The sequence below is a fragment of the Rhamphochromis longiceps genome, linkage group LG22 (assembly GCF_057381845.1).
Source record: "Rhamphochromis longiceps isolate RC_006_pf linkage group LG22, R_longiceps_female_GT1.1, whole genome shotgun sequence".
Lineage (NCBI taxonomy): Eukaryota > Metazoa > Chordata > Actinopteri > Cichliformes > Cichlidae > Rhamphochromis > Rhamphochromis longiceps.
Genome location: NC_140577.1, coordinates 1,219,760 through 1,243,452, shown reverse-complemented (window position 1 = coordinate 1,243,452; position 23,693 = coordinate 1,219,760). Strand labels below are relative to the sequence as shown.

Genomic DNA, 23,693 nt, shown 5'->3' with positions numbered 1-23,693 from the left:
ATCAGTGCGCTCTACACGTTTCCTGTTTTGGACACTAATTCACTATTTTAAACTTTCTGAGTCATACTGACTCGGTGTTCATAACGACAGCTGTCTTTCACACATGTGTGTATTTCTGAAACATGTGTTGCATCAACCATGTAATGTTGGACAATAAGTCCTTTATTTGCCACCAAATGATAAATGATGAAGACAACAGGAACCATCGGCCTTCATTAACCACAAAGTGTGAAAATATATCTCGATGATCGCTGCGTGGAGGAGGATCAGCCCCATATGTGTGAGCAGCTGCAGTTTGTCTGTTCACAGGTGTGAGTCCGGATCAGGATCAGGTGAGTATTAGTGGCTCTAAGTTGTTAGGCTGGCTGCTCTGAAGTGGGAAATACACCTGTTAGCCCCTCCTCCTTAGGAGTGTTTATGCAGACTCTCCGGTTGCTGGCCCTCTGTCCCTGTGGAGTGGAATTTATACTCGTCGGGGATCGAACCCGTAGTTTTTACGTCCCTTAAATCAGTCAGTTCTGTAAGTGACATGACTTCTACCTCACTGAGCATGGCGCTTCTCAGTGCCCGCTCATCAACCAATGAAACGTTCTTGTTGAACGATTTTATTCTTTCCAAATTTTTTACTTTTAACTGAAACTTGGCAGCGCGATGGCGACTTTTCATCCCTCGTCGAACTTTGCCCGGGCAGATACTCCTAGCCAGCCTTGGACGTCCGGTCGGGGAGGAGGTCTCGCTGTGGTGGATCGAAGTCGGATCCATTGTTGCCCATTAATGGTGAAAAAATGTTCGTCGTTTGAACTACAGCCAGTTAAAATTGTGTTACTGTAGTGTGTCGTCCACATGAACCAAAAGGTCAGTTCTTAAAGGAGTTCAGTGACTTTTTGTTTCCACCCTGAAGCTGTCCGGACTGGTTATAACCTGCACGTTGATGATGACTCCGGCCTCTTTGCCAGAGGTTTTCTTAGCGTCATGGACTCTTTTTACACAGCATGTGTTTGGCCCCACACATACCAAAGCACACACACTGGACCTCGTTTTTTCTTTAGGCTGAACCACTGACTTCATTAGTTCTGAGGACATTTTTATCTCGGACCATCATTCTGTTATTTTTAAACCGTCCTTCCATCCGTCTCCTGCTCGACATCTACTTAATTCTCGCATTTTAAATTCCTCTACTGCTGCTAAATTTTCGGATGTTTTACATTTGGTGTTGCCTGTCTGTGACGAGGTTGATTTATTAACAGATCTTTTAAATAATCATTGTCTTTCTATTTTAGAAAGTATTTGTCCTTTTAAACCATCCGACCCATCCTTCAAATTCGGGGAAATGAAGGACACATTTGTCGGCTGCATTCGGAGGAGTCTACGAATTTGGACAGCCTTCGGCGCGTCGCTGTGACGTAATCGGTCTACAAATGCGGCCTCAGGAGGATGCAGCCCATGAATTTGGTTTTTGTGGCTCCCAGACTCTGGAGCTCTTCCACTGAATGTGAGATCTGTAGACTCTGGCAGTTCTGTTAAAAACTGTTAAAAACCCATCTTTTTAAACTTGCCTTTGGTTGATGTTGTTTTATGTTCTAGCTTCTGTGAAGCACTTTGTGATTTTATCTTGAAAGGTGTATATAATAAAATGTTACTTATTTTACTTTGCTCCTCCCCTCACCCCAACCAGTCTCAGCAGAACCAGTCTCAGCAGATGGCCCCGCCCCTCCCTGAGCTTGGTTCTGATGGAGGTTTCTTCCTGTTCAATGGGAGTTTTTCCTTCCCACTTTTCTTCCTTTCAGCGTAGATCATCTGTGTCACAGCTGACTGAAGATTTCAACCACAAACATTCTGAGAAGTAAGATCTCAGAATAAATGCACAGTGGAAAATATAAGCACATTGTGAAATGTCATATTGTACGTTTGACCACACTGACTCTAAACTATTAACAGCTGATCTAATGTTGGAAAGCACCTTCCAGCTTCCAGCCCAACCTACAGAGTTTACCGGCAGTGACGTGTTCACACAGTGACGTGAAGGCAGATGAGTTGTTATGACCATAAAAAGACATTTAGACTTTGTGGCTTCTTGTGTGAGGACACAGCAGAGTATTTAAAGCTCAGAGCGATGCAGCGAGCGGTCATTTCTAGTCTCGGTGCTTCATGTGCTTCTGTGCCAGGATGAGGGTGAAAGTCTTCAGCTGCCTGTTAGTCTTCGTTCTGGGCTGCAGTGCAGGTAAGGAGCTGTTCATACTTTTACAAGCCACACACACACACGTAAACGTTGGCAGTTGTCACATAACTTCATTCATAAAGGCTCACCATTTCTTTGACACCTGTATGGTGTAAATTATAATTAGATATTTGAATTTTGGTCCCTTGGAGCTTCACAAACCTCCCATGGATGAAGCCTGAAAGCGTATCTATCCTTTGTGATGATTATGAATTGAAAAACACAGAATATAGACCGAGGGTTTCTGACAGCGCACTAGTGTTTAATGTCATTCTGTGGTTTCTGCATATTGTCCATCATGTTGCAGATATTGAATGATATGTTGGATTGGTGCAGCTGCAGGGTGGACTGTACTACGAAGGATATTCAACAACTAAACCTAAAGCCCACCTCAGACGGATGTCAGTTTGCAACTTTGCCTGTTAAGCTGGGCTGTGTTTCAGTCCTCACACCACACATGCAGAACTGAAATGGTCAGGGTTGACTGCATTTTTAAAGAAAATATTGTTTAATTTTCAGGATTGATGGACACAGCATGTTTGGGCACTTCTGTCAGAATAGAAAAGAAAATCATTTGAGAAAGTGTGAAGGTGAGAGGCCAGTAGAGAGGCTCGGAGACGCTTTCAGACTGCCTCCAAGAGATTCTGACAGGCGACCCGGGAGGGGGGGACGGTGCTCTACCAGCACTGTTTACAGTGCGGTGGGAGTGCTGCTGACTGCGACTGGGGATATTGTCAGGTGGTGTAAGGAATCCTTAATCCCACGGACACGTCTTCTGTAGAGGAAGCAGAGTTTGGGGACGAGGACGGCTCCTGGCAGGGCCTCTGGCTGGATGAGATTCATCCTGATTCCTGAAGGCTCTGGATGTGGTGGGGTCGCTTGGCTGGCATGTGTGGAGATCAGGGGCAGTGCCTTTGGATTGGCAGACCAGGGTGATGGTTCCCATCTTTAAGAAAGTGTGCTCCAACTATAGGGAGATCACACTCCTCAGCTTTCCTGGGGAAGTCTATGCTGAGGTGCCAGAAAGGAAAGTACTACATCCTTATTCTCACTTATGGTCACGAGCTGTGGGGTAGTGACCAAAAGAACAAGATCGCAGATACGAGCAGCGGAAATGAGCTTCCTCCAGAGTGTGGCTGGCCTCTGCCTTAGAGATAGGGTGAGGAGTAGAGCTGCTGCTCCTCCACATTAAAAGGAGCCCATTCGGGCATCTGACAAGGATGCCTCGTGGGCGCCTCCTGGGTGAGGTGTTGTCCAACTGGGAGGAGGCCCTGGGGCAGACCCGGATACGCTGGAGAGATCATGTCTCTCGGCTGGCCTTAGTGTTTTCCTGGGAAAGCAGGTGGCTGAGGAGAGGGAGGCCTGGGCTTCTCTGCTTGGCCCCCCGCGACCCGGCCTAAGCAGAAAAAACGGACGGATCACCGTTGAGTCCATTCATAATCAGGTTGCTTCATAATTTAAGATTTTAAAAAATTCAGTTTTGAGAGCAAAATGAATGTTGTCCTTGCTTAAACATCACCAGGTAAACAGGACTTTCCTATTGAATTATTACTACAAATTCCATCTGTAATAATTTAATGTCATGCTGTGTCTCACAGGAATAATCCAGAGAGTGATCCAACAGAAGGAGTCCATCACTCTGCCCTGTCCTGGCTCAGTGGAGGGTAAAGTGACGTGGAGCAGAGAGAGCGAAGGACGGAGGGTTGACCTGCTTGTAGTTGATGGTGACAGAGACATCAGACTCGTTCCTGACCCACACAAACGCTTCAGCTCATTGGCAGATAAATCGCTCTACGTTTTCAAGGCCACTCGCTCAGAGACTGGAAAGTACTTCTGTAACAATGAGCTGGCTGCAGAGCTGACGGTGACACCATCAGGTGGCAAAGAGAGAGGAGTGAGCAACAACTCGACAGAAGTGAAGGAAACTGTCTCCATCGGTCAGACGTTCAGTCAAATATAACTTTACAGCCTCACATCCATATATTTAAGACTTTTATGAATGTATATTTGAAAGTATCCTGTGTTTCTGTTAATATTATATGTGTTGCTGCAGCAAAAACAATATTTAACATTCCCTCTGAGAATGTTAAATATTGCCCCCTTGTGGTCATCCTACAAACAATGTAGCATGCAGAAGCTGCATGTTGCATATAATGATGCGATGAGAATCCTTTGCAGGATACCTAGAAGTGGTAGTGCCAGTCAGATGTTTGTAGCTGTGGGTGTCTGGACTTTTAAAGCACTTTTAAGAAAGTTAATGTTCAGTTTTAGAGAACGACTGGATGGTTCGAGTAACAGTATAATTTTAGCACTTACAGATCCGACAGTGAGTGGTTCCCGTTACTCATCCAGTCTCAGAAAGCACTGGTTAAAGTGTTTGTGTATTTATTGATTTATTTTAAGTAATTGTGTTTTATGTATATTATGGTTTTATATTTTTACAAATGCTTTATATACTTATTTATATACATATATATATTTAATGGTATACCTTGTGTTGTGTGTGTGTGTGGGGGGGGGGGGGGGGGGGGAGTTGTGTGTGTGTGTTTCTTGTCTTGTTTTTATGGACATGTAGTCTGCCAATAAAGATTGAATTGAACTGTAAGCATTAAGAACGCTCTGATGGGAACGTCACTTCACTTTTGTTGGATTTTTGGAGTTTAAAACTGAACAAAACATTTGTGTTTTACAGATTTTGAGGATCAGATAAATCCTTTTATTAAACAATAATGTCAGTCTGTGATTAATGTTTCATACAGCGCTGTGTAGCTCTCACTCACACACTGCATCCCCAAATCAGCACTCCACCCTGAGAGTCCGATGCTCAGATAAATATGATAAATGTTTTCAGCTCACAGCTCACAGCAGGTAGAAAACCACCATAGATATACTTTGAACATCACACAGGCCTCCCTATTGGATAGTTCCATCCTGCAGTAACCAATCATCTGTATCAGCTGCACAACAAGGTTTTAATGCCACATGACCGCCGGAGGGCGCCAAAGTAAAACCGTCGAGTGGTTAATGTGTCAACAATGTGTCATCATGTGACTCAGCAGTAATTTCCCTCAAAATAACAACAAATGCAGTTTGAATAATTTTATATTTTAACCCTTGTGTGGTGTTCGTATTTTTGTTACTCAGCCAGTGTTCATGAGTCTGGTGGACCCGCCAGAGGTTTGGCTTTCCAAACTAACACTATCAAACAATTTTGTGTTAAATTACTCAACAGATGTTTACTTCATCCCAATAACAAGACATATGAACAGCAAACACGGTTATTTCTTCCCTTTGCCTTTGTTAGATCGCATTTATGAATTAATGTGCTTCTCGTTTCTTTTTTTTTTATATATAAAATGTTATAAAAAAATAAAATCAGTTATAATCAAGTGGAGTGAGTGGAAAGACAACACATTTACACATGAAGCAACGTGTTTCACAACTAGATGGGATCAGCTGCTCATCAATGGTGACATTAGGCCCAGGGTTGTGAAACAGGGGGAGGTGGTGCACCGACTATCCCACACTGTCCTGATGGCAGCCAGCTTGTCTCTCTGCTGTCGAGCTGGTCTGTCGTCTCGGTTAAAAACAGATAATCCTGGAAATTTTGTGGAAGTTTTCCAGAGACACTGATGCACGGAAAAGTTCTGCATCCCACGGGGATTCTGTGGATTCCCCTTTGGACCTGAAAACTCCTGCGAGGATAAGAACCCCAAAGTAGGCCTGTAGATGAATTTGGTCCATCTGCTTCCACTACTCTCCAAAAACACACCTTCCTTCTAAATTACTGAAATCCAGAATAATTTTCTGGATGGAATCTGGGATGAAAAGCTCAAATGAAAACTTGATGTCCTGCACATGACCGTGTTGGCCCTGGTTGCACCCTTATCACGTTTGCAGCTCTGCAGGGTGGCTCATTTCTTGGGCAAGAAGACCATTCAATTTCACCAGTTATTGACATCCATATTTCTTCACTTGCTGTCTGGTGGGCTTGTTCTGGTCCTGGAGCTGGCTGCAGATGGGGTACTCGTCTTTGTTTTGTTACTAAATGGCGCTCAGCCTCATCCTCTTCTTCAAAGTCACTGTCAGACTGAAAATTCAGAAATGTGATCCTCATATTCTGAAACCTCTTCTTCTACAACTTCATCAGAAGCTCCTCTCTCTTCGAAAATCAATTGGATGGCCCTCGCAGAAGATAATCTTTGGCCATCTTGATCAGTTGTGATAAAGAACCACACTGGCAAAGTCTTATTTATAGTATTATGCCCCTAATTTGCAGGAGGGACAGGGTATGAGAAAATAAGATTTGGATCCCTCAAGAGAGAGTATAAATGTGCAGGAATGTCAGAGCAGACGTGTTGATAGCTGAATTTTCAATAATGTTGCAACTTTGTGCGGGAGGGGAAGAAAACACTATCAGCAGCACCAGAAAGGAGGAAGACAGAGTGTGGGAACACAGGACCTGCACTCTCAACACTTTTACTAGACCTGGGTCCAGTGGACCCGAACACCTTGTATGTAATGTAAATGCGTGGGGGGAGGTACAGTATGAGGTCATTGAAAATGTTTGTGGATTTATGTCCCTCACAGAAAATAAGCCAAAGATAATTTTTTTTTTATTAATCCTTTATTTATCCAGGTAAAAAATCTCATTGAGATTAAAAATCTCATTTCCAAGAGAGACCTAATAATAAACTGTAGACGTTTTCTCCCGACAGGGACAAAAGGCTGCACAGCTGTTGTCACAGCTTCAGTTCTTCTCTCGCTTGCTAACTCTCACAGTCGCTGGAGAGACAAAAGACTCTTCCCCCACTCTGAGTCTTTGTGTGAATGCTTCCCTCCAACTTCCTGAGATGCCGTCTGTTAACAGCAGGAATGTGTGAGACTGAGGCTAAAACCTTGTGGCACCAAAGCATCATACAATAAGATAATGTGAATAATACAGAAATAGAAGAAATTCTTCTACACGTGAAACACTAATCCGCTCTCTTCTTCTAAGATCGTGTCAAACGTTCCTTTTTGGTAGAGCTTGTAGTTGAGGCTGTGATCATGTGACCCTGAACATCATTTAGCCATGTTGCTGTCGGCTCAGGCTGCTGGCAGATACAACTTTCTGTTTTTCTTTGCATCTAAAGAACAACTGAAAGCATCATAGGCCTTTCTGCCATATGCAAATGATGCTGCTGCAGCAGAATGGCAGTGTTTAAGTGGAGCTATAAGAGCAGGAATTCATGCTTTCTGTGCTTCTGGTGGCAACGTGTTTGTGTTTCACGCTAATACACACTGACCTTTAACCAGTGCAAACAAGTATCAGTGTCAGAGGGAATAACACAAAAACACACAGCAAAGAGCACAAACCAGCTCGTTCTATTTATAGTTCACACATCAGAGAGAAAGAAGTTTGAAGTGTAGGTGTGAAACACCATCGTGCACACGGACGTCAGCAAACTGTTTCAAGTTTCATTGTCAATGACAGAAAACGGTGTAGCAACACGTACCTGTAATCAGTGATGGGAAGGTTACTGTTAAAATGTATCCCACTACAGATTACAGATTACAGATTACATTCTGAATACTTTGGATTACTTAATATATGATCATGCTTTTTACAGCTACATGAATGTGATTTATTACTATTACTGAAGGCTACTCTCCACACCAACACCAGCTAGATTCAAATCTTAATATAAATGAGTAACAGTAGGTGGACATTAGGTAAGGCTGCACTTTTTGCAGCGATCTCGTGTAGAAAACTATTCCTCGCGTATATAAAACAGGTCCGCGGCTCCGAAGCGTAGTAAAAGGACCTCTGGCTGATACGTCGGGTTCGTGTCGGCTCGTAGCTGAAAACTAGCTTTACTTTGTTGTCTGGGTCACTTTGCTAGCAGAGACAGAGAGAGGCGTTGAAAGGCTGCTGCAACGGGACTTATTGTTTCAGAGGAAACAGGAACACGGTGTACAGTCGAGTCTTAACAGCTTACTCACAGCTGGGCTCGTCAGGCTGCTGTGGTTGTTATTATATTTACATGCTTCCAGCTCCCGTTTCTGCTCAGTGACAGCTCCTACTTTTCCTTTTTCTCCCTCACTCACAGACACATCACGGGTCCATCCTCCCTGCAGCTTGGACTACACTGCCCATCAGGCTTTAGGGCGATACCTGTAACACTTCCTGTTGCCTTCATATTAAATATATTTTTTGAACAATAATTCTTATAAATATTTCTTCACGTCATTATGCAGGCACAAGTACAGGTGACATGGGCGGCGAGAGTGAGACACAAACATTACAGCCTCTTATTGTGTGTTTTCTTTGGGTTTCCACCGTTCTGGGATTCTGGGCTGGTGCTCCCTCTGGTGGTCCCTGGTGTTAGTGTTCGTCTGTCTCGTCAGGTTAATCAGGTCCAGCTGTGTCTCCCACCTGTGTGTGATTTCCCAGTGTCCCTCTGTGTGTATGGGTGTGCTCGTTACTGTCTGTGAATCCACTGTGTGCTCTCCCTGCTGTCCTCCCTTCGTGTTCAGGTTTGCTGTTCTATAGTTTAGTTTCTCCCAGTTTGGATTATTATTAAGTTCTGTTTTTGCCACTTTGTGTTCTGTCATTTATAATAAATCTCCATCGCATCTCTGTAACTGCATGCGAGTCCTTTTTCCCACACACCAGACCACTGCTGCGCCAGCTGTGACAAACACTGCCCGCAATGAAATTCTTACACTTGTGTTCCCCAACTTTACACGGACATATAGGAAGTATACAGGTGTATTAAAGAAAATAATAATATTAAAATAAAAAATCCTGAAAGTATTAAAATATTAATAGTTTAATATTTACAGTTTGTGCAAAAACTGTGCAGTGAGGATTTAAAGTGGCATTGTTTAAAATGACAGTGTGTAGAGTCCAGTAGTTTGTAATGGTGTGTATCGAATGTCAGCAGTTCAAAAGCCTGATGGCTTGTGGGTAAAAACTGTCCCTGTGTGTGGTAGTGCGGGTCTGGATGCTCCTGAGCCGCCTGCGTCGTCCTCATGCAGCGCTGTCTGCAGAGATGCTGCATGGCTGCACGTTCAGTCCTGGTGATGCTGTGCTGACCTCACCACCCTCTGCAGAGCTTTGCAGTCCAGAGTATTACAGCTGCATCAATGGTGCATCGACAGAAGTTTTTATTATATTTTAAAAAATAATAATTCTGGGGTTCATGCTGAATCTTCTCAGGCGCCGCAGGAAGAAGAGCCGCTGTCTTGCTGCTCTTGTGATCACACCAACATGTTGTGACCAGCTCAGATCCTCGCTGATGTTGATGCCTCTGAAGCAGCTGACTCTCTCCACCTCTGCTCCTTCGATGTGGATGGGGGTGTGGCCTCCTCTCTGCAGTCTGCTGTAATCCACGATGAGCTCCTGGTTTTGCTGACGTTGAGCAGCAGGTTGTTGTCGCGGCGCCGTGATGTCGGGGCTCTCACCTCTGCCCTGTATGCTGTCTCATCTCCATCAGAAATGCAGCTGATGATGGTGGTGTCATCTGCAAATTGGATGATGGTGTTGGAGCTGTGTGTTGCTGTACAGTCGTGGGTGAACAGGGTGTACAGCAGGGGGCTGAGCACACATCCATGGGGGGCACCTGTGCTGAGTGTGGATGAGGTGATGCTGCCGATGCGAACCACCCGAGGTCTGGCTGTCAGGAAGTCCAGGATCCAGCTGCACAGGGAGGAGCCGATGTTCAGGTCACAGAGTTTCATGACAAGTCTGGATGGTATGATGGTGTTGAAGGCGGAGCTATAGTCTATGAACAGAATCCACACATATGTGTTTTTCTGCAACTTCCTCTGAATAGAACAGAATAGAAGAGGCCTTTATTGTCATTGCACATGTACAACGAAATAAAGTACAAGACTGTGGTTTAAAAATGTGAATTTGTTAACAGTTAGCAGGTAAACCAGTCACTGCCTTCACACAAACATAGACTGAGTCATGATGTTGCACAGAGCATTCGGGAAGAGACGGGAACGCAAACACACAGCAGGCTGAACGGGAACAATGAGGTGGGCCAGCCAATCAGAAAGAAGCAAGGGCCGATCACACCAACTCAGAGCACTGCTGGCCAGAAGCATCCCAGAAGCAGTTCACCGTAAACTCACGTCGATTTTCAAAATAAAAGTCCTGCCACAACTTCCTGTCACACAACAGGTGTTTTCCCAGTTCGTAAGAGCCACCTCACACACTGGGAAACCGAACAGGTGCACGCAGCAATGAATTTTGTTCACTCAGATTCAGCTTTTCTCTGCTCAAAATAAATTTCTCCTCAAAATGCAACACTTGCACCTGCAAACTTTTTTTACGTGCGCTCAGAATAGTGGCACGAAAATAACGCCAGACCCTTCCCTCCTCTTTTGCACAGTCAAGGAGCGTGTCAGGAGACATTTCACTGCATGTTGTACTTATGCATGTGGCAAATTAAGAATCTTGAATCTTGCCCACTGTGGGCCTGTTTTTGTTTGTTTTTTTACTTTTAGCCACTCCCACATAAGGGCGTCACCACACAGTCGATTTGGCAGATTTTTACACCAATTGTGCTTCTTGATATTAGCAGAAAGGGACTTCTGTTTCCTTGCACACTCAAACCAGGGGAGTCAAACATGTACTCTTCTACAAAAACCCTTTGTGTTATATGTGTTTCCTCTCAGCAAACCCACTGTGGGTGAGCCAGAGACGATGACGGGGTCCTGCAGAGTAAAACTAATGTGGAGCTTGCAAAAGCTAGGGTACTTGCTGTCGACCCTGTGAGGGCGCGTTCGGGGGTTTGCTCACACACGGCCCTACGGCTCACCCACAGCTACCCACTGTGGGCGTGCACAGGCATGCGTGCCAGGCTTTACACAGTGTGTCTATAAACTGAAGCAGTTATCTCACAGCGGCTGCTGATCCACGAGCACCAAACAATTAGCATAATTGTGACATGCATCTGACAAAGCAGCATGAAGATGAGAATGCACTGCAGGAAACTAACAAAATAAAACAGGAAGTACGGTGGGACACGGGAGGAAATGGAGGCGCTATAAACGCAAAGTCATATCGCGTTCAAACATTAAAGAAGCAGGACGTCAGGACTGTGGAGTCTAGAGACAAAGTTTCTGATGAGCTGCTGCTCATGTTGAAGAAAGAATAGTTATCAGGTCCATCGTCAGCAGGAAGTGGAAGCAAACATTCGTGCATATTAATGTTCCTGCTGTGTGTGTGTGTGTGTGTGTGTGTGTGTGTGTGTGTGTGTGTGTGTGTGTGTGTGTGTGTGTGTGTGTGTGTGTGTACTCTGGTGCATTTACCGTTTCCTCTAGCTTGTGTCCAGAGTCACATAGACTGTATATGAATGATGGACATGGCTGCTTCTACTGTGATAGGTGCAATCAAGCTGCGCTGCAGTCACGTTGACTAAATGCTTGTCAGTCCTAAGATGGAGCGTAGCTGCTTCATCACAAATGAAACAGACTTGAATCTGATGCTTGAAGTTTTCTCTGCGTCTTTCTTTTACGAAGCCTGCTGAAGCAGTTGTTCTGAATTGGTTCCATATAAACTGAATTGGATTAAAAGTTATTCATAGAAACACTAAAGTTATGTGTAGAGCGTTTACTGGGGTCCCCATACGCTTCACAGGAGTCGCCCCCTGGTGGCTGATATAAATAATGCGGTTTTAAAGAGTTTGAAACCACAAGGGCTTCTTCAAACTTCCCCATCTTTTATATACAGTCTGTGATTTGGGTCCATAATGATTTAAGGCGCTGGTTTTAACGAGTATCTGTTTCCAGTCAACGACAACATAAAAATGTCCCCATTTAAATGGTAACATTGAAACATGTTCACAGACTATAAAAAGAGCATCTGTTACCTCTTACCCACAAACAAGTTTGTGTTTGTAAGGCAGGCTGTGTGGTTACGAGCAGCAGGAGGAAGAACAGACGTGTTCAGTTCCTGTTCTCAGATCACACAGGAACTGTTCAGACACTTCGCACTGTGTGAGGATGAAGGTGAACATCTTCTGCTGCCTGTTGGCCTGCACTCTGGGCTCTAATGTCGCTGCAGGTGAGACTCTTTCACTCTATTCACATTTACATATTTATAGTTTACATATGAGACTCAGGTAATAAAAGCTGTGAAGTTCAGTGTGAGACTGTGTGCTTGGATAAAGGTGTGACCGCAGCTCAAAGTGTGCGACGCGTCACAATTTTTATCTCACTGACTGTAAATCTGTCATAAAATGATCCCTCAGTTATTTTACAGATGGACGAAGCCATTTTGTTCGGACTATAAAACGTTAGAAAAGACTGAGTGCTTCATACGACAGTTCAACCTCCAATCAGGAAATTAGTGTTTCCTGATTGAAGCTGCGATCATGAAACATCAGTACTAAAACAGCTGAGTGACATGTCGGTGCCGCTCCATTTCCAGCCTCACATCCTTCAAAGAAGCTTCATTATTACAGACAGTCTGACCACAGTGGACAGAAATCATGCTTGTGCTGTTACTCTGTCAGATATCGGCCTGGTTGGTGATTTTTAGTTCTGTATATGAATCTTGGATGATTGGCAGCTTTGAAATTCTTCCTTCACTGATCATGTAACAAAGTTTAACTTCATGAAACTTTGGGATCAAAGCATTAAGGAACGCTCCAGTTAATGTCAGTCTAGACGTGTGATGTTACCGTGTGTCCACAGCATCTGAAGGTTTATGTGATTCTGAAAACTGTTTGTTTTTGCAGGTTTGACCCATGAAGGAGTTAAGGAGGGGACGCGGATCACTCTGCCCTGTCCTCACTCTGTGGAGGGTGGAGTGAGGTGGAGCAGAGAGAGTGGAGGAAGCAGAGCTGACATACTTACAGCTGATGGAGACAAAACTACAAAACACATCAATGATCCACAGAAACGATACAGTTCACAGGCTGACGGGGTTCTGATCGTCCTCAGAGCTGCTCCCTCAGACTCTGGCAGATACTTCTGTGACCATGAAGCAGCTGTGGAGCTGACAGTGATCCCATCAGGTAACATCATGTTTTTCTATTTTCTGTTTAAAATCCATCTCTGTTACTGGTGACATGCAAACATATTTTAAACACTTTTACAACAACATTTATCTGCAAACATCAGATAACCAGCAGCTACATAATAATGGTAAATGGTCTGTATTTGTATAGCGCTTTACTAGTCCCTAAGGACCCCAAAGCGCTTTACACATCCAGTCATCCACCCATTCACACAGACATTCACACACTGGTGATGGCAGCTACATTGTAGCCACAGCCACCCTGGGGCGCACTGACAGAGGCGAGGCTGCCGGACACTGGCACCACCGGGCCCTCTGACCACCACCAGTAGGCAAACATGGGGTTAGTATCTTCCCCAAGGAGGCAGCCTGGGATCGAACCACCGACCTTTTGATTAGTGGCTGACCTGCTCTGCCACCTGAGCTACAGCCAGAGAAGAGATAAAGTCTTATCTCTGCTCTCTGTAAACTCAAACCACAGTGTATCTGAACTTCAGCTGATATGATGATTCGTGGCGCAAGAGTTGGGAGTTCGTCTTGTAATCTGAAGGTTGCCGGTTCGAGCCCCGGCTTGGACAGTCTCGGTCGTTGTGTCCTTGGGCAAGTCACTTCACCCGTTGCCTACTGGTGGTGGTCAGAGGGCCCGGTGGCGCCAGTGTCCGGCAGCCTCGCCTCTGTCAGTGCGCCCCAGGGTGGCTGTGGCTACAATGTAGCTGCCATCACCAGTGTGTGAATGGGTGGATGACTGGATGTGTAAAGCGCTTTGGGGTCCTTAGGGACTAGTAAAGCGCTATATAAATACAGGCCATTTACCATGATCACACTGAAGCATTTTTGGGTTTTTGTGCAGTGACCGACTTTATGTTGATGATGTCATTCTGTCTTCAACATCAGAAACCTAAAACCCTAGCAGAGATAACCGGTATCATTAGGGATGGGTATCGTTTAGGTTTTATCCAATACTGGTGCCAAACCGGTACGTTTGAAACGGTGCCGGTGCTTAAACAATGGAAAACCCAAACTTTGTCCAAAAACCTCTCATGTTTAACTGTTTTTTTTGTAAAAAGATAACAATGTTAGCCTTTTCTGCAGCTATGGGGCATATATGGCATCACTCTTGGCTGGAAGCTTAAACAATGGAAAAAACACAAACTTTGTCCAAAAACCTCTCATGTTTAACTGTTTCCCACTTTTTCTTTGGTCATTTTAGCCTTTTTAGCCAGGGTGAAGGGAGCATCTGCCATCAAACAAGAAGACAGCCGCATGTAGCTATGATGATGTTTGCTAGTTCACCTTACATGCATTAATGTAATAACGTGGTTAGCCTACTCAACGTAAATTACACACGAACAACATGAAGCTACTCACGCAGAGAAGAACGGCTGCTGCTGCATCATCATCCTCATCATTTCTGCTACACTGGCAGGGCTAGGGGCCAGGACTCTCCTCTTCGGGTTCTTGGGGGATGTTGCTAACTCCGGGTCAGATAACAGGCACCACACCCGCAGTAGATGTGCTCGGTGTGAGGTCTCGCAGCAAGCTATCAAATACGGCGCATTTCTGGGCTTTTAAAAAAAACGCTATGTGTCGCCAGGTGTTTCATCGGATTTGAGGTGTTACCTCCTTTGACAGTATCACAGTATCAGCTTAAAGCACTTGTTGCTGCTGAGTTTGCATCTTTTGCTGTGAAGTACAGCCAGACTTTTGACCGCTTCACCTTGGACATTTTTAATCTGTAGCTCTGCTCTAAAAGAACCGACGTACCTGGGCCCACCTACTATCCTCGGAAACGTAAAATGATTGGCTAGAATCTAAAGTGTATCACATCTCAGGAAAAAAAAATAAAGCACCGAAATGTGCGCTGCTTTTCGGTCCGGTTACTACCGTTTATGTCAGAACTGGTACCCATCACTAGGTATCATCACCGAGTTATCGAGTCAGAGCGCAGACTTCCTGTTTGAAGTGGCGGCTCGGGCCAGCTTCACACAGCCTGTAGTAGCTGTGTGCTGCCACCAGGGGGCAGTGCGCAGATATACTGTGTGGACTCGTGTCTGTCTGTGCTGTTGTTGCTGCCTGAGCTCCAGTTTGATGGAAACAGATAAATAGAAATGGATGAAGTGAAACAGTGAAAACAATGAACGCTGTCGGCTGCAGCCCTCTCTGTGCTCCCTGTCCTCCTCTTTCCTGTTGACGTCCACCTTTAAACCAATCAGCACGTTGGAAAGAATCACTTTAATGATAAATGTCATGAATTCTTCACAGGAACAACAATAGTGAGTGTTGCAGAGAGGAGCAGCATCACTCTGAACTGTTCTCATGATGTTGGAGGATCAGCTGTTCCCACGTGGAGACGAGACTCTGGAGAAATAAATGAAGGAAGGATTTCTGTTTCCACGGAGGACACAACATTACGTATAAGAGAAGCTGAGCCTGCTGACTCTGGACTGTACTACTGTGATGGAGAACCAGCTGCTTATCTGAATGTGACCAAAGGACAGAGATCTGACAGAGGTGAGACACATGAACCCAAAAGTAACACAGAAATGTTTTTGTAGAGTTTCCTCTGTTTTCTGCCGCTCTCTGCAACAGTCGCCGACCACCGGCTATCCCGCCGTGTCGCTGCTGCAGTCTCTCATGCTCTACCTCTAGCCCCCTTCATCTGCCCCGCCAGGTCCTCTTATTGGCCTACGGTGGCCAAGGGCGAACCCTGATTGGTCACAGTCTTAACTGGCATGCCTGGAAGTCTTCCGGCAACACGTCAACAATATATACAATAAAAGCATGCAATGAAACTGTACGAATAAAACACTGGACATTATTAAAGATAATAAGACAACAACAACAACAACTACCACACCACCACCACCTACTACAACAACAACAACTACTGCAACAACTCATAAAGCATCAGTAACACCTGCATCACCCCCCGATGCTCCAATTCAATTCAATTCAATTCAATTTTATTTATATAGCGCCAAATCACAACAAAAGTCGCCTCAAGGCGCTTCATAGATTCAGAGAAAAACCCAACAATCATATGACCCCCTATGAGCAGCACTTTGGCAACAGTGGGAAGGAAAAACTCCCTTTTAACAGGAAGAAACCTCCGGCAGAACCAGGCTCAGGGAGGGGCGGGGCCATCTGCTGTGATTGGTTGGGGTGAGAGAAGGAAGACAGGATAAAAGACATGCTGTGGAAGAGAGACAGAGGTTAATAACAGATATGATTCAATGCAGAGAGGTCTGTTAATACATAGTGAGTGAGAAAGGTGACTGGAAAGGAAAAACTCAATGCATCATGGGAATCCCCGGCTGCCTACGTCTATTGCAGCATAACTAAGGGAGGATTCAGGGTCACCTGGTCCAGCCCTAACTATATGCTTTAGCAAAAAGGAAAGTTTGAAGCCTAATCTTGAAAGTAGAGATAGTGTCTGTCTCCTGAATCCAAACTGGAAGCTGGTTCCACAGAAGAGGGGCCTGAAAACTGAAGGCTCTGCCTCCCATTCTACTTTTAAATACTCTAGGAACAACAAGTAGGCCTGCAGAGCGAGAGCGAAGTGCTCTAATAGGGTGATATGGTACTACAAGGTCATTAAGATAAGATGGGGCCTGATTATTTAAGACCTTGTATGTGAGGAGCAGGATTTTGAATTCTGGATTCAACAGGAAGCCAAAACAGGAGAAATCTGCTCTCTCTTTCTAGTCCCTGTCAGGACTCTTGCTGCAGCATTTTGGATCAGCTGAAGGCTTTTCAGGGAGTTTTTAGGACATCCTGATAATAATGAATTGCAGTCGTCCAGCCTGGAAGTAATAAATGCATGAACTAGTTTTTCAGCTTCACTCTGAGACAGGATATTTCTAACTTTAGAGATGTTGCACAAATGGAAGAAAGCAGTCTGACATATTTGTTTAATATGTGCGTTGAAGGACATGTCCTGGTCCAAAATGACTCCAAGGTTCCTCACAGTGTTACTGGAGGCCAAGGTAATGCCATCCAGAGTAAGAATCTGCTTAGATACCATATTTCTAAGATTTTCAGGGCCGAGTACAATAACCTCAGTTTGATCTGGATTAAGAAGCAGAAAGTTAGCGGCCATCCAGGTCTTTATGTCTTTAAGACATTCCTGCAGTTTAACTCATTGGTGTGTGTTATCTGGCTTCATGGACAGATAGAGCTGGGTGTCATCTGCATAGCAGTGTAAATGTATGCTATGTCTTCTAATGATGCTGCCTAAGGGAAGCATGTATAATGTAAACAGAATTGGTCCTAGCACTGAACCCTGTGGAACTCCATAATTAACCTCAGTGTGTGAAGAGGACTCTCCATTTACATGCACAAACTGGAGTCTATTAGATAGATATGATACAAACCACTGCAGTGCAGTACCTGTAATACCTACAGCATGTTCTAATCGCTCTAATAGGATATTATGGTCGACAGTATCGAACGCTGCACTGAGGTCTAGCAGGACAAGCACAGAGATGAGTCCACTGTCAGAGGCCATAAGAAGATCATTTGTAACCTTCACTAAAGCTGTTTCTGTGCTGTGCTGAGCTCTGAAACCTGACTGAAACTCTTCAAATAAACCTCTGCAGATGATCTGTTAGCTGTTTGACAACTACTCTTTCAAGGATGTTTGATATGAAAGGAAGGTTGGAGATTGGCCTATAATTAGCTAAGACTGCTGGGTCTAGAGATGCTTTTTGAGTAAAGGTTTAACTACAGCCAGCTTGAAGGCCTGTGGTACATAGCTGATTATTAGAGATAGGTTGATCATATTTAAGATTGAAGCATTAATTAATGGCAGGACTTCTTTGAGCAGTTTTGTAGGAATGGGGTCTAAAAGACAGGTTGATGGTTTGGAGGAAGTAATTATTGAAGTTAACTCAGAAAGATCAATTGGAGAAAAAGAGTCTAACTTAACATCAATGGTACTAAGAGTAGCTGTAGATAATATTACATCTGTGGGATGATTACTGGTAATTTTTTCTCTAATGATAAAAATTTTATTTGTGAAGAAGTTCATGAAGTCATTACTAGTTAACGTTAAAGGGATGGTTGGCTCAACAGAGCTCTGACTGTTTGTCAGCCTGGCTACAGAGCTGAAGAGAAACCTGGGGTTGTTCTTATTTTCTTCAATCAGTGATGGATAGTAAGATGTTCTGGCTTTGCGGAGGGCTTTCTTATAAAGCAGCAAACTATTTCTCCAGGCTAAATGATGATCCTCTAGATTTGTGACACGCCATTTCCTCTCCAGATTACGAGTCATCTGCTTTAGGGTAACACAGAAATGTTTTTGTAGAGTTTCCTCTGTTTTCTGCCGCTCTCTGCAACAGTCGCCGACCACCGGCTATCCCGCCATGTCGCTGCTGCAGTCTCTCATGCTCTACCTCTAGCCCCCTTCATCTGCCCCGCCAGGTCCTCTTATTGACCTACGGTGGCCAAGGCAAACCCTGATTGGTCACAGTCTTAACTGGCATGCCTGGAAGTCTTCCGGCAACACGTCAACAATATATACAATAAAAGCATGCAATGAAACTGTACGAATAAAACACTGGACATTATTAAAGATTAAAAACGATGAAACACAGCAACTCATGCACAAATGCTTAAAAACACAAAGTTAAAACATGTCAGCTTCACCGCGTGACATTAATCAGCATCAGTCAGACAGCATCCAATCATTGTTCACAAATCACAAGATGTTATGTGAAATTCTTCAGTTCGGTTTTTTACTTTGTTTGTATGTGGAGTTTGTTTTTAACCAACTCGTATATTTAAAGTTCAATCGTTGATTTTTAAGCTGTTATTTTTTATGTATCCATATTTTCTTTTTTCTGTACTTAAGATAATAAGACAACAAAAACAACAACAACACCTACTGCTACAACTCATACAGCATCAGTAACACCTGCATCACCCCCCGATGCTCCATCAGGTATGATTGCATCAAAGAATCTAACGAGTGCAGTTGAACAGATTTAAATGTAAACATGTTCATCTCTTCTGGCCTGTAGCATAAATGACCTTTAGAGTGAGGTCTGATGTGTTTATATATTAAATATTACAGAGAGTCCATGTATGTGATGCATGATCCGTGTTCATCACTCTGACCTTGTCCAGCTTTTCCAGTGCAGAGTTTCCTGATAGGAACTGGTCTTCTTCTTCTCTCCATCTTCATCCTCATCACTGCCTGCTTCATGTGGAGATGCAGGTCCAGCAGACGAGGTGAGTAAAGAGAAACATGACCAGAATCTGTGGTTTACATGACTTATTCATTGGTTTAGACATGTTAGTCGCATCATTCTCACATATCTGCTGTGGTCCAGTTTAGCTTCCTTCACTCGGTTCTTTTGAAGAAATCAGAAAGGTCACAGGAGACGTATCAGTGAGGTTTAAAAACTATGTAGTGACTTCCTAACAGCTGTTCCTCGTTCCTTCTTCGATGGACTGTCTTCGGTTTTATTCAGGATCTCCTTTGAACCTCTCCACCAGTGGATTCAGGTTGTATCTGACCTCTGTTACCAACTTCTATGACATTCACGGCAGCTTCCCACCATAGTGTTGTCTGCACCCGCTGGGTGCTGCATCCCAGCTGGTCTGCTATGGAATGAGATTCATGTAATAACAAATGGCATCAGCCGGGCTCTGCTTTGTCTTCTGTAACTTATTCAGAAAGAAGAAGCTCGACGTCTGACAGGCACACGTAAACGAGACCATACTTCCCCCGTTATGGCTTCCAGTACGTTTTAGGATCGACTTTTACAGACAGGCAAGCAGAAGCGATGCCCCCCACCACCCCAACCCCAATTACACATGCAAACAAAGGATCCTCCTCCACTATTCACCTATTTAACAAGATAAATTCAATCAGATTAAAACATACTGCACTCCTTCCTGGCTGAAGAATTGTAAAATCTAAGTAGCTACTGCCACAGTTGAATAAATACCTACTTTATTACCCCAGAATATTAAGTACATCTTAAATACTTTACATTACACACAGCAATCAGCTAATGCTAGCTGGTGCAGGTAGTAACTGACCTCAGAACAGTGAAGCAGCAGCTTGCCTCTCATGCTGCTCTCCCATCAGTTTACTGTTAAAGTCACAGCAGTTTAAACACAATGTAAATGTGCACACGGGAAAAGCTGCAGCTTCATTCAGTGTGAGCAGGACAGACAGACGCCCTCTGACACACTTTGCTACGAGTCTGAAATAAGTGCAGCTTTTAGTGACAGTAGCCAGCTGTGGCCACAAGATGGCAGTAATTCAAAGGATGTATGTACAAACCAAGGAGCTCTGAGAGGAGAGATCGCTTTGGTTTGTTTTTTCATTCATGTCTGTTCTTAGATTTGCCTGTCCTGACGTAACACCTCTGTCCTAACACATCTCTGATGCTGGTCGAAGCAGAGGAGACTGGGCCTTTGCTGTGGTGGTTCTGCACTTTGGAGCAGTCTGCCTCCAACACTCGACACTCTGTAAAACTTTAAAATGTGACTCAGTTTTGATGCTTTTCTTTTCTTGGTGTTCCTTGTTTTTTCTATTTTCCTGCTTCTTTTCAGCTCTGCCTTGATTCCATTCACACAATTTATTTAATCTCATAAATTAGATTTTTAGAAAGTTTAATCTCAGCCTCACTTTTGAGTCACGACCTGTAGGTAACAGGTCAGGACACATCACAGTTTAGCGGTGCCCCCTCAGACTGCTGGATTCCTGGACTGAGTAGTTTCGGATGACTGCCCGTCTGCAGCTGCTCACTTCGTGCTCTGTGTGAAACAAGCCGTTCTTACTGGTCAGCCTCCTGTGAATAAGAGTGTTTCAGAGCAGAGTGAAGCCTGGGCTTTTAGCTCACAGGGTTATTGAATATCATGAACATCCACCGTTGGAACAGCACAGATTACAGGACCAGAAAAGGCTTTTTCAGTCCACACGTACAATTATGAGCAGAGGTGCTGCTGTAAATGCTGACATCTGTGTGACATGTGTCCTCTTCTGTTCATCAGCCGGTCAAAGTAAAGCATTTGCTCACAGCTGCAGTCACACTGTGTTTTGGTACTTTTAAGATAAGAGCAGGTTTATCAAATTCTAGATCAGTGTCATTAGCTAAACCAATCAATCAATCAATATTTTTTATTATAGCACATTTAAAAAGGACAGTGTCCATCAAACACAAGGTAGCAAAGCAGATTACAACAAAGGCAACAAAAACAGTTAAAAACCATTAAAAGCAGTTATAGTTACAGTTGCACGGCACAGATGCAGACCAGCTGGAAGTCCAAGCCAATTTGTTTCAGAAGCTCGATGGAACAGGTGAGTTTTTAAGCGTGATTTAAACGATTGAATGGAATCTGACATGCGGACATTGACAGGAAGATTATTCCAGAGTTTGGGTGCGGCAATTGCAAAAGCTCGGTCACCTCGGTCACCGTCGGGGCCTTTGTTGCACTAAGAGCAGTTGGTTAGAGGATCTGAGCGCTCTCTTGGGGCTCTACACGTCGAGGAGGTCTAACAGCTAAAAGATTGTTAATAATGCTGTCACAGCTGGACGTCATCACAGGCAGCGTGTTTTAAACTTTAAAGCAGGAGCTGACTCTGATCTGTCTGCAGGGACTGACGAACAGCTCCACGTCTATGATGAGATACCAGCTGGAGCAGAACTTCATCTTATAAATGGTGAGAGTGAAGCAGCTGTGACAGTTTGAAGGACCTGCAGTTCAAAAAAGCGCCGCTCCGACAGCCAAACCCATCTGTTCTCTGATTGGATAGTTACATTTGTGATTGACATGACATTGGCCAATCAGATGAAAGGAAGAAAAACGGGGTCAAAATTCGTACTTGTAACTTGAAACTTGAGTGCAGAGTTTCACACGTATTTTTTGGCTAAGTCCACACACAAATTCTTTTTACTCATCATGTCACTGAACACTGTGAATATGAACACAAGTAAAAATGATGCAAACTCTTACTGAGACTTGTTGTTGACAGGAGGATCAAACCACAGTGATGCCACATACGACACCATCGCTGAGCTGCCACAGACTGGAAACGACACCAGTAACACCTGTGCTGCACTGAGCCTTCACAGTCACATGATTTAAGCAAACCTTCTGCTGACACTTCATCTCCTTCCACCTTCATGCTGCATCTAATCAAAATATTTCATTTACAGATTTTCCACATTCCTTGACTGCTTCCACTTTCCATGCTGGAAATAATAAAGGTAACTTTAATTCTTGCTTCTGATTTGGACGGGTACTAAAAGAGCCACACGTGAGTTATTTTTGGATAACCCAAAATTATTTTGTGTGATCAAACTTTTGGATCTGGTGTCTTCTAAAGCTGAAAATGTTGATTTGTTGTGTGTAACAGCTTAAAACTGGACTGTTACTTGGATCTGATGAAGACTATTTGATAAACATTTTAACAGGAGGATCAGACCACAGTGATGCCACATACGACACCATCGCTGAGCTGCCACAGACTGGAAACACGACCGGTAACACCTGAGCTGCCACTCAGCACCTCATTTTACACAAACTCATGGTGAACACACCAAACCTGCACAGCTGTGTTTGTTACACACAACCCACTCAGACTGATGATGTTTATGATCCACAGGTTCTTCACAGCCCGTCAACAACACGTATGTCTTACTGGAGAAACCCAAGAAGCAGGCCGGACCGGTGTAGCTTCACCTGAATGTCCTGCTGTCAGGAACAGTCTGCACAGCACAGATGTTCATGGGAACATGTAACATATAACATGCATATGTCGAGATTATTCTGAATTATTGTGAAAAGCTGTGTGTGTTACTGTTAGTCATAATACAATCTGAAAACATGAATACAAAAAAAGCAAACAGTCCTGAACGCTGTCATCAGGTGAAATGTTGCTCTGATTGTTTTAACATGTTAACAGTACAGATGTGTGTGTGCTGTAAGACTGTAAATACATTCATTTAGGAAATTAAGGCAATAAAATGTCATTAAATTGTTTTTAGAGCCTGTTTCTACAGTGGAATTCATCATCAGAGCGACTTTTTTAATCATGTTAAATGACATCAAATGAATGTTTTTATGAACCATTATTGGTGATTACATGTTTGGGAGGTTTACTCAAAGTAATTCTAATGAGAATGCCAACAGAGACCCGGCCTCTGAGAAGTCAATGAGACTTTTTACCTGGATTAAATAAATAAAAGCGTTGTTGGTTAAATCATAAGTGTTTGTTTTTCAGAGGGATTTGAATATATGTAACTATGCAGATCTTCATCTTTGAGGTTAGGCTCCTCCAGACGCTCGCCTGAGGCAGGTGGATCGTGTATCCCTGCTCCTAAACTTCAGACATCTTTACACTCTGCTCTGTTCTTCAGCACCAGCACTGTAAGCCTCATAAAAGCAGATCATGAGTAAAGTGTAATTAAAAAGAGGGCCAGGTCGCCGCATTACAGCCAG

The 23,693-nt window shown here is 43.9% G+C and overlaps 2 protein-coding genes across 3 annotated transcripts; both read left to right on the top strand.

Annotated features, from left to right (window-relative positions):
* Window positions 1–2,166: 2,166 nt before the first annotated feature.
* On the top strand, window positions 2,167–4,193 carry LOC146643033 (uncharacterized). Its single transcript, XM_085396396.1, has 2 exons — window positions 2,167–2,221; window positions 3,817–4,193. The coding sequence occupies exons 1-2, from the start codon at window positions 2,167–2,169 to the stop codon at window positions 4,176–4,178; spliced, it is 417 nt and encodes a 138-aa protein (XP_085252522.1). The 3' UTR covers window positions 4,179–4,193.
* An 8,019-nt stretch (window positions 4,194–12,212) lies between these two features.
* On the top strand, window positions 12,213–23,111 carry LOC146643032 (uncharacterized). 2 transcript variants are annotated; one of them, XM_085396397.1, is made up of 10 exons: window positions 12,213–12,278; window positions 12,955–13,233; window positions 15,498–15,746; window positions 19,087–19,176; window positions 19,362–19,466; window positions 21,847–21,912; window positions 22,225–22,302; window positions 22,409–22,459; window positions 22,667–22,744; window positions 22,791–23,111. In XM_085396397.1, exons 1-10 carry the CDS (start codon window positions 12,218–12,220, stop codon window positions 22,991–22,993), a joined length of 1,260 nt encoding a protein of 419 aa, XP_085252523.1. In that variant the 5' UTR covers window positions 12,213–12,217; the 3' UTR covers window positions 22,994–23,111. The 2 variants fall into 2 exon arrangements, with proteins under 2 accessions (XP_085252523.1, XP_085252524.1); XM_085396398.1 differs by having other exon boundaries at window positions 22,667–22,735; window positions 22,858–23,090.
* The last annotated feature ends 582 nt before the right edge of the window (window positions 23,112–23,693 follow it).

Coding starts and splice junctions, on each gene's coding strand:
- LOC146643033 (XM_085396396.1), top strand. CDS start 2,167: ATGAGGGTGAAAGTCTTCAGCTGCCTGTTAGTCTTCGTTCTGGGCTGC. Junction 2,222..3,816: donor CGTTCTGGGCTGCAGTGCAG/GTAAGGAGCTGT, acceptor TGTGTCTCACAG/GAATAATCCAGAGAGTGATC.
- LOC146643032 (XM_085396397.1), top strand. CDS start 12,218: ATGAAGGTGAACATCTTCTGCTGCCTGTTGGCCTGCACTCTGGGCTCT. Junction 12,279..12,954: donor GGGCTCTAATGTCGCTGCAG/GTGAGACTCTTT, acceptor TTGTTTTTGCAG/GTTTGACCCATGAAGGAGTT. Junction 21,913..22,224: donor AGAACTTCATCTTATAAATG/GTGAGAGTGAAG, acceptor TGTTGTTGACAG/GAGGATCAAACCACAGTGAT.